The following is a 10,912-nucleotide window of genomic DNA, read 5'->3' as shown; positions in this document are numbered from 1 at the left end:
GGTTAAAGTTCCATATTTCCTTTGGCCTTGGCTTGTAAGTCATGTTGTCTAGATTTACCTTTCTTGTGCTGCATTTGTGTGTCCCTTTGGCACCCATCCTGTTTGAAATGCAGTATTGCAGCAGGGCCTTGCCCATCCTCAAACACAGCAAAAGGATCACCCATGGCCTGCAGACCACAGTGCCATGTATAATCCCTCCCTTATTTTTACACCAGCACAAAACTTGTCTTTCAAACAGACTTTGTGGTCTACTACAGGCTTAGGGAGCAGAGATCCTATTTAATAGAAATTCTATTTAACCAGTGCTCACAGTTGGGGATCTGCACAGCTGATGCCTCCCTGCCTTAAATTTTGTGCAGATTTCATCATAAAAATGTGTGTACCCCTAGCAGGCTGCTGTGCACAAATACCTAAAAGGAATTGCATTTTCTAGTTTCCTTAAATTCCTTGTTGAAAATGAAAGACTATGCAATTCTTGGCCGTAGGAGGAAATTCAATGTTTAACTTACATGACCTATTCCTAATATCTAAATTACCTGTGCATGCAAATCTACATTAGAATGGATATAATCCATCCCTGTGGAACACTTAAAATTAAAACTATCAATGGACAAGTGCAAGAACTCTTTAGCAGTACCAGCTCTAGATTTAACATTCAGGCATATAACATTGATTAAAGAATGTAGAGGTTAGTTTGAAGCAGCATTTAAAATATAATCCCTGAAGTTTATTCAGACTTCTGCAAAACAGGAATCTGATCCTGCAGATACTTCTAACTGAAAATACTGCTTGAGCTTTCTGGTTAGTGCCCATGGCAGTAAATGCCTTGTACTCGATACCAAGTTTGCTTTCCTTGACTCTTAGATGGGAACTCCTGCAATTTTAATACAATGCTTCAGCATTTTATGTTTATTCTCTGATAAGGGTGGAAGTTTCAAAAATACTTGAATCAAATCTCTATATTTTTTGTATTTATTTCCAAAATTTGCACTTAGTTTAGGTTCACTGCCAGTAGTTTTCACCCTTCCCTTAGCTGGGTTAGCTTCAACTGCCTGATTATACAGCTGGTTTCATTTTTTAAATTCTGCTTTGAACATCTCTCTGTCTCATCCCTCCTCTGCGTGTGTAGTGCCTGTAAACATCATCTCTTCATTTACAAACCCTCTTGAACTGAAAAGGGCAGCCCAGTAATCCCCATCCATGGACTCCTGTTTTCTCCTTGGCACGTTTTCAAACATGAACCAGCCCTTAATGTCACCTTGTTCACATTCCAACATTTCAAACTCTTCGCTCTTTGTTAATTGTATCAGACCCTTCCTCCAACCATCTTCCTGCTCTTTTATTTCTTCTCCCTTTCAACTGCATCATGCATGAGGTGGGAAGTGGCTCTCAGTGCCCGGTGACAGGCGGTGCTGGGGAGGCCGCCCGGGATTGGCACCCAAGCCCCGGGTGCTGCAGCGCTTGTGTTCAGGGGAAACTGGTCAGTGAGGAGAGCAGGAGCCGTGTCACTGGTGCAGCCTGTCAGTGATTCACTGAGATCTCTTGAAATGCTCTATTTTTGGAAACAGCATTTCCAGATAAGTGCTTTTCCAATTCCAAAGGTGTTCTGACATGCTGGGAAATAAAGCTCTGCCTAGCTGTGGGTTTAAGCCACATCCCCAATGTGCTAGAAAGGGTTAGTCATTTGATTTTATAATCCTTTCTATGAATTATAATGATGGTAAGGACCAAATAGGCTTAGTCCTGTGCTGCCACTCTATCCATACACATAACGAAGGCAGAAAAGGCACATTTAGAAACCGAGAGCCTCTTGATGTGTCTGGCAAGCTTAGCTCTGAAATCCTCAAAAGAGATCTGTCTTCCTTTTCCCTCTAAATTTAGATGAAGCATTTTTACATTCTTGGAATAGAGAAGGGAGAAAGGTGGAAACTGATAACATGCTGCTGACAGAAAATTGTCACTTCTGGGGTGCAGAACAATTTTCTGTGTGGCTGCTCTCTGAACGTGCACAAGCGTTGGCTGGTCCACCTGCCAGCAGCCTGGTTTGTGTGTGCGAGCTAGATTGAGAACTTTAAACTCATGTCACCTTTTCTTTTTAGGCATTCAAGCCAATGTTTTAGGGGCCTCTCTGTCTTCTACAGGACCAGGTAGAACTGCTTTGCATAGGGCTTTTGTAAGCAGGTCTTTGGGGACTGATGGGCTTGGGTTTGGGGTTATGTTTTCCTGCCTAGCACACGCAGAAATGTTATTGCTTGTTCACTGAAAGAGGAAACAAGTTTGCCAACTTCAGCTCTTGGCAGCTTGTTGGCACTTCTGAAAAGATACCAGGCAATGGGACTTACAGATAATTATTGCCACAAAGAATTTAATCTGGATTTAATAAGGAAGTCACCCTTTTGACTCACCATTTTTCAACATCGTTAGTGGTCATCTGTAATGGCTCACCCCAGCAGTCCAGAGTGCTCGTTATTAAGGACTTCTGCATTTTGGATTAGTGGTTCCCACTGAGAAATTCTAATTCCTGTTGCCAGAGAATCCACATGGGCACGTATGATTAGCAAATCTAAAGGATGAAAATAGCCACATAGCAGAGCTAATACACTTCAAGACCATTGTTGTTACTTCAGGTACCACAGCATAAAAAAAGGGGGCTGCCATGGCTGTGGCTCATAGTTAATGACTCTGTGCTAACATTGCTGAGCACTGGAAGCAAAGCTTTTAACATCATTAAACACCAGCTTTTTGCTTCATCCCTCAAGGACAATTCCCCCTGTTTGCATCTTCATCTGGGGATTTGGTGAGATCTAAATGTGCACTCTGTAGCTCTGCACCCAATGTGAACAGCTCTGGGGTTGAATTTACACCACAAACTGGAAAAGGCCAGACCTCAGCTGGTGGAGCAGATGAAACAGATGTATTTGTTCAAAAGTTTGCAGCAAACATTGGACTTTACTCCTTAAATCTGTGCTTTCCTGCTCTGGATTATCAGCTTGCTTTCAAATAGTCATTTCCCACAGACATAGGCAAGGGCTGAAGTTCTCTGACCCTTCCTTACAAATGCATGTAACTGGCCTGGTTACCCATCTCCTGAAGGGCTGGGGCTCAGCTGTGTGCTTGAACTTGCTTGTAAATGCCACTCTGACTTGTGCTGTGAGCTAAAAAAAAAAAGCCTGTTGGAATATGTTGCCAGGAATATCCTTTTAAGAATCTAATGAAGTTTAAAAGATGGGTAGTACTTACCCTAAGCATGTCATTTTAGTGAAGAAAAACCTCTTTGCAAAATGATTTAGTTGTTAGGATTATTATTTTTTTTTTTTCTCTTTGAGTTGGAGTTAAAAAAACCCAACAAATCTAAAGCTCCTTCTTACAGTAATCTGTTTTTCTCCCTTTTATTTTGTTTTATTTTCTCATCTCTGGAAGTCGTGTAAGCAAAGTTCCTTGCTGATGTGAGGGATTTGTGTGATATTTTTTCAAGGTATGGGTTGTAGAATGTCACACATGCATTTTTAAACAGTTTTGCTCTCTGATAGGAATGAAGCACAGGACAGTCAAATGTCAATGGAAGCTTAGCAGCTCACTTCTGCTTCTCTCCATTTTCTTATTAATAGCTGTGTTTGCAAAAGAGGAGCCACTTATAAGCTTGGCTTTGTTAGTTAGAGCAGAAAGTGTTTCTGCCTTGCCCAGTTGTTTCTTTTTATGTATCTCCTCAAAATAAGAAGACCCTTTTTCCCAGAACAGAGACATATTTGGACATTTCTAAAATAACTTTAATCTCCATTTTGCCCCACCCTTCACTGACTGTGCACTGATCCCCAGTGCCCTTTGGATGTGTTTCAAAATCCAGCAGAGGCTGGATGTCCTCATTGTTCTGCTTGGGGACAGGGCAAAACTCCTGCTCCAGCTCTTGGCTTGCACCAAGTCAAGTTGCACTCTCCACTCAAAGAAAATCCCTGGTGGGATAGATGCAGATGTCCCATTTACCTCCTAGGGAGGGGTTCTGATCACTGCCCTCATCCCCTGCCCTCTGCTCTCCATTGAGTGGTTGACACCCACTCCAGAGCCCCTACCTATGCCACCCTCTCCAAGGATGAAGTAGCACTCCTACTGCTGGGGTGATGCAGGTTTGTGCCAGATAAGCTACCAGGAGGGACAGCTAAGCTCAAAGACTGGTATCTCACTATATTTATTGTGCTCCACAACAGTTCCATTCAAAAGTTGTGGGGTTTCCTCTGGTGCAGTTTGCCACAAGCCCTGCATGTCTGACCAAGTGGGATAATCATGGTTTAAGAAAATATTTTCTCACTGTTTTCTTTCTAATGAGGGAAAACTAACCTTGATTTCTCCCCTCTTCAAAACACCCTAAAGGAAGCTAGCCAAGAAGCAGAAGGAGACCCAGACCAGCACACAGAGGGAGATGGGTCCCGTGGCTACTTCTGACAAGACCTCTGCCAAACTCAGTGCTGTTCACAACGAAGAAGCTTTTTCTTCCAGCTGCCAAGATGTTAATGGATTCAGTAAGTTTAACTTGCTTGCAATGGATATGACCCCCTTGGAGAGCTCTGGGTTCTTAAAAGGACCTATTCCTATGGGCACAATATTGAGGAGCTAGGAATGACAGTGGTAGAGATGATTGCAAAAGCTTGGTAGAAATCAGTTTTCTGAAATGTGTCTGACTCTACCCATATTTTAACTGTCAGGTGGGGAGCATTCCTTCTGACTCTAAATCTGTTGAATATAATTCAGAAAGTCTGTTCTAACAGCTAGACCAGACAGTCAAAAAGGCATGTGTTTATTTGTTCTTCAGAAATAGGTTTTTTTTTTCTTTTGTGAGTAGAAGAGTCAAATCAAATCACTTGTAGGATGAAATAACATTTTCTGTATGAAATTATTATGAAAGAAAGCATGGTCTCCTGCTTAGAGAACTTTAATGGAAAGACAGCATTTCTTCTTTTGTCTGTGTCCTCCTTTTATTCTTCACATGGTTCAGTAAAACTAATCTTAGTTAACACTTGTAAACTGCTCAGACCTTTGTAGTTGGAGGAGTTTTGTGGGTAAAGCAGCACAAAGTCATACTTTAGCCTTGCTAGATCCAGATTGAGTGCATGGGGGATTGCATGGTGGATTTGTAAACTTTTTTGTATTAAATAAATTATAACTTAGACACTATGGGAGTGTCACTCCTTCTTTTGACACTAACCTGCTAGCTTGAACAGGGAACAGCTCTCAAACACAAGCATGTACTAAAACTCTGCTGTCTCTCTTAACCTTCTTTAGCAAAGTGGTTTTTCCCCTAATTGTGAACATGGAAGTGCTTATGGTACAAAATGTATTTTGCCATTTAAATGTTTCTTCTTAATCTCAGCTTCAGTGGGACAGGCTGAGTGAATTTTTCTTTTGCCTCGATCCGTAGGTGATGTCAAATTCCATCTGCATGTGTTGCTACTGCCACTCAGTGTAACACACCTGTGAGAGGAAAAATAGGTGTTTTGGGCTGTCAGGGCTAGCAGTGAACACTTCTCTCTGATATGAAATTGACTCGAGCAGAGATCTAATTTTCTGAGTGCTGAGCAGCTGTGTCTCGTAAGGAGACAGCAGCAGTTGTCAGGGGTTCATATCTTTGAAAGACAGGAGAGCAGAGGACAGCATTGTAACAGACATCCTAGAAACACCAAAGGTAGCTTCTTTAACATGTGTGGGGAAAATGAAGTTTGGGGGTTTTTTAAAATTTCTTCAGCATCTGGATTTTTTTTAAGTTTGGGAATTTTTTTCCCAACCACAAAAGAGGAGAAGAGCTTGAAATGTGACCTCATTCCCCCGACCCCCCCACCCCACCTTGGTATTTTGAAAGACTAATTAAAACAGCTGAGTCATTTCCTTGAAATGGCAGCTATAGAAAAACATGTATCTAATTTAGTAAAAAAGCATCCCTCCAGGTTTTGTTTCTTTCAAAAAAAATTAGTTTTTTACTTGTCTGACATCACTGGAGATCTTGTCACTCCCTCCCTCTATGACACAATCTGAGTCAAGTCGTGGGCCAATTCATTTCTTTTTTTCCACTTTTTGTCCATGAGAAAAAAAAAAATAAAAATACCACTAAGCCTTCATGGTTTCTCCAAGTTTTTTTACTGCCAAGTCCTCTTCTGGACAGTAGTGTGCATACAGTGATACAGGAATGTGATGGGTAAAACACTTTCATTTAAAAAAATCACTTTAATAGATAATACTTGAGGGTTTCTATATAGACCTACTCTACCTTTTGAGTAACATAAGAGGATTATTTCTTACCCTTCCTGCTAACTAAAAGAGTTTTACAGAGGTTGTCCATCCTAGCTTTAGAAGGCAGCTCTGTGTCTTAAGCAGCAGTCAAATTCCTTCTTAAATTATCCCTTTAGCTCCCAACAGAAAACAGCATTTGCAGCTCTCTCATGATAGGTAGTCATCTCCTCCACCTTGGCAGTCATTTGTGGGAGCCCCAGTTGGCTGTAGCAGTGACATAGAAACACCCCTCCTATTTGAAGAAAGCCTACCAAGAGAAACTAAGTGTTTTCAATCCCCAAATCACCTTGCTAGCTCAAGAGGGCAGGAAAACAGAGCACAACAACTTGTTAGGTAGGAAACCTCACAATTATTGAATGACTTGGAAATAGGTTTATCTCCAGTTGACAATGTCCTTGTAGGACATGTGTCCTTCCCTCCAGTTTTTCTTCTCTCTCCCAATCATTTTAATGACTTTTCAGACAGAACAAATTCAATGAGTCCCTACAGAAGCTTTTTTAAAATTTCCCATAGTCTCCAGGTTGGCCACTGGTCTGTTCCTGCTGCAGAAGGGCTGTAGCTGTCCTTGGGTGACCCCTCCCTGCCAGCAATGTCGCCTCACAGGGATCTCCCACCTGACAGGTCCAGCAGCTGTAGAAGGTGCTGCCTGGTGCTGAGCATCAGGAAGGACATAAAAAAATGAGCAGCTGCCTTTCTGCTTATCAGCTCTTCCTTTTCTGGGGGAAAAAAGACCTGGCTGCTTTGACAGGCAGCTCTGAAAAAAGTGTGCAGGGTGATTCTCTCACTACTTAGAGATACAGTCCTCCTGTCTCTGCTGCTGGGAGAAATGCAGATTTCTTCCCCTATTCCGTTTCACTGCTTTAGGGAAAAATGCTTGTATGTTCAATAGAAACTCATCCATGAATTCACACTGTTTGGGTGCAATGGAGTCCTTTTCTGAGGCCACTGCAGTGCTCACGAGCACCCAGCTCTGGTGGGCAGTTTTGAATGTTCTCATTTGACAGAAGTGTTCATGGTCAAATGCAATGTTCAAATGGAACAGGGAGACCTCAGGTCTTGCTAAAAAGTGGAAGAGGTATGGGTATTTATCTTTCCTGGCCCAAATCAATGTTCCTCATCCCTCTTTCCATTCTAGATTGTTAGGTGTTATTCAGGCAGAATTCTTACTAGTACATAGCAGAGTTTAAAGAGATTTTATGGGCTCAGCCTCTGACACCATATAGAATCAGAATAGGTGTTTCCTGAAAGACATAGTCCATGGTTATCCCAACTTGTCTGGTTTTACTAGGGATTAAGTGGAAGTAAAGCAGGCTCATCATAGTTATTCATTTTCTCAAATACCTTGCTTTTTAAAAACTAAAAATACATTCTAAATCCAGTGAAGGCAGAAGATGGTGCTTGCAATGTTTGAGCCTGATCTCTAGTTTGCAGGAATATTTGGAAAGCAGCAGCATTTTCCTCTGAGTCCCGTGTAGGTGTGGGGTTATTATGAAAGGAGAGGATGAATGGAGACAAGGTAGACCTAGAATTATCCACCAGTATCTGTGCAGTGACCAGAATGGTGTGCTGGGGGTTGCTGTTGTACATAAATGGGGTGCAATTTGGCAGCCCACTGGTGTGGTGGGAGAAGCAGCAGTGTAGCATCTCAGCAACTCTGGACTAATGATACATCCTGCACAAAGGAGCTGTTCTGGCTTTGCAGTGTTAAAATTTTTGTCCAGGATGTCCTGTCACCAGCATAGCCATCCTGACATTCCTGGGGAGCTTTTGGCAGGAGCTCTTCCATTCTGAGGGTTTAATATCTTAAAAGCAGCCAGTTTTGCTAGAGACTTGATTTATTAGGTTGTGCTTAACTTCTGTGATATCTCAGTTTGGGAGGAGGTGGCTTCCCAGACAACCATCAGGAGTGGCACTGATACAGATTTGGTAGGTAACTTTTGTGTTCCAGGCAGAAGCACAGTTTGGAGCCAGCATTTTGGAAGCTGTAGGGAACTGCACACTGGTTTGGGATTGTTGTGGGATTTGCTAGTTTAGAAAATCTTAGAAAAAAGTAAGGGAAAATAATGTGCAGAATAGTGATGAGCCTCCACCATTCTGCATGGCTGGAGGGGTCTGTGTGGCTCCATGTGCCACTCCAGGGAGTACAAAGAGAGTTTTTAATGAAGTCTTAAATCTCTACCCTGATGTGAAATCCTTTCTGGAGCTCTTTCCTGTGATTGCACACAGTAGTGCCTGTGAGAACCTCTGGTTAGGAAGCAGCACTGTGCACACACCTCTCATTAGACAAGCCACTACCTGACTGATCTGAGGAATGAGCTTTCCAAAGTTTGGGCAAACTTGGGCTTTTGTGTTTGGTTTTGGTATTTTCCCCCATTCCTTCTGAACCTGGAAATCATCTCCCTGTCTCACAAACGTGGTTCATTTTGTAGCGTTCAGTAGGTGACATTTTCACTCAGACTAACTGAACTGAGGTGTGTCTTTCACTTGCCTGAGTAATTGGTTGTCAGCAATTCCTGGGAAGGCAGTGTGGCCCAATGGGATCTTTTATACTCCCACATTTCAGAAAATCTGCTCCAAGCCCTGCCTGTTGACTTGCTCAGTGACCCTGGGCAAACAGAATACTGTTTTTAAACCTGACTTGATATATCTGCAAATGTGGCCATGTTCCAAGAGCAGTAAGGTCTGATTCAGGCTGACAAACACAAGGGACAAAGAGGCCCCAAAGGAGAGATGGTTTATGGGCTGAAAGCAGCTGGGGCAGAACTCCAGCAGACCAAGCTATGAGAAATTTTATTCCTTTACTGTGGTTTCAAGTCGTGTCAATCTGAAAATATAGAGTGAGAACAAGTTCATTTACTAGATTATTATAAACTTCTTAAGAGGCAATTCTGCTGACTTGATGAAACTCCCTAGACTAGTGACTTCTTTGGTTCACCCCATAGACTGACTTGAAATTTGCTCTAGAGATACTAAAATTGCTTCTGAAATTACTTGATGTATACTGAGTTATATCTACTTCTTTTGGGTTATGGAATAATTTTTTCCTGTGTTATCTATTGTCATCTTTTTGATGTACTGAGATTTGTATTAGCTCGTTTCCCAACACTTTGAGGAGGAGATAAATAAATGCCTGTAACTCTAAGAGTGAATGCAGAGTGATAACAAAAGAATATGCCTTCAGAAATGATGGATTACCATTAAAATGTACATGTATGCTATTGTACATATAAACCAGCCTCATAAATATACTATCAAGAAAAGGATCTGCTGTGAAGGTATTGAGCCCTGCCTCCTTTCCATAATATCTTATTAATATGGAAATAATTTGTGGATTCTTGTCCAGCAAAAGTTAATGCTTTAACGGGAGAAAGAAGGGATTTTTTTCTCCAGCTCCCAAGAGAAAGGATTATAGAATTTGCTATGAAAAGTCCTGGGCTGAAGAGCAAGTCTCTTGTTATCTTGTATTGTTTTAACAAAAAAAATTTGCTACCCTACCTGTGTATTTCTAGTGTACCATTGGTTTTGAGCAGGCTTATTTTACTCTTAATACTGCATTTGATTCTCTAGAGTTTGGGATTTGGGATCATTTTTAAAGACCTTTCTCCTAGAGACAAAAACATAAGTTTCTTTGGTTTAACAAAGGGGGATCTAGAACGTAGTCCTATATGTATCCTGTGTAGGAACACACCGATTTACAGTAACTGTAATACTAGATTTGGGGTCTGGAGTGCTTATATTAAAGAAAATCCATCATTATGACAATGTAATAAATGTAATATGCATGTTGAGATGAAAAATGTGACTCATTTTGATAAGCTTTATATATCCCATATTACTGTGTTCTTTGAGGAACATTCTCCCTGTTCTTTCTCTCTCTTAATATATGTCTAAAGTCTTTTCCTTATGTCTTTCCTACCTAGCATCACCCTCTCCTTGTTCATTTTCTGTCCAAAGCAAAACCCTTCAGAGCAAATCTTTGTTGAATTCCTACTACTCAGGTACTAGTGCCAGACTTTTCTTTCATTTCTAAGTATTCTTTGCTTATTGTACATTTCCCAATATGACCTATAGACTGAACCTTCTGAGTGGGAGACACAGCTAACCTTGTTTTCATTCTTTTTGTGTGACTTTTTTTTCTCCTGTTGATCTTCTGTTGATTTCCACTGATCCGTGTCGTGTGGGTGAATGGAATTTCATCTCCAAGTATCATCAGACACTGTTCCATCGACCACGCTCTTAGGTAAGAAGACAGGTATGATGTCCTGCCCTTCATTGGAGAGCAAAGCACTCATTGCACCTTGAAATGGACTCAGAGAGCACTGTGTGAAGAGGCTGGGCTCCAAACTAATAATTAATCCTGTGGTCATTTGTTGTGTTAATTGGAAAGCCTTTTGTTTTGCTCATGTTTTATTATTGTTATTAGTTGTTATTTTCCATTTTTGAATGGAAAGAACAGTTAAATAATTAAGATTTAGGGGTTTTCTCAAGTATTTATTGTTTCTTTTTGTGACTGGGATTTGACACTCTGGGCCAAATTGCCATGTTGCTGCTTTGCCTTCGACTTCATTTTGACTCACGTAGGTGGTGGTGCCTTTGCAGCTGGCAGAGAATCATGGAATGGTTTGGGTTGGAAGGG

General features: G+C 41.3%; 1 protein-coding gene across 1 annotated transcript in view; it reads left to right on the top strand.

Annotated features, from left to right (window-relative positions):
• Positions 1 to 10,912, top strand: part of PTPRT (protein tyrosine phosphatase, receptor type, T) — a gene marked incomplete at its 5' end in the record, with an annotated part of 272,054 nt that overhangs the window by 216,315 nt on the left and 44,827 nt on the right. The window contains 3 exons of the mRNA XM_009994060.1: positions 4,366 to 4,514; positions 10,197 to 10,274; positions 10,481 to 10,516. Of these exons, the coding sequence (XP_009992362.1) occupies positions 4,366 to 4,514; positions 10,197 to 10,274; positions 10,481 to 10,516 (263 nt within the window). The remainder of the gene's footprint in view (positions 1 to 4,365; positions 4,515 to 10,196; positions 10,275 to 10,480; positions 10,517 to 10,912) is intronic.

This window comes from Chaetura pelagica, unplaced genomic scaffold, assembly GCF_000747805.2.
Source record: "Chaetura pelagica isolate M959 unplaced genomic scaffold, ChaPel_1.0 scaffold143, whole genome shotgun sequence".
NCBI lineage: Eukaryota > Metazoa > Chordata > Aves > Apodiformes > Apodidae > Chaetura > Chaetura pelagica.
This window is presented reverse-complemented; position numbering and strand designations above follow the sequence as displayed.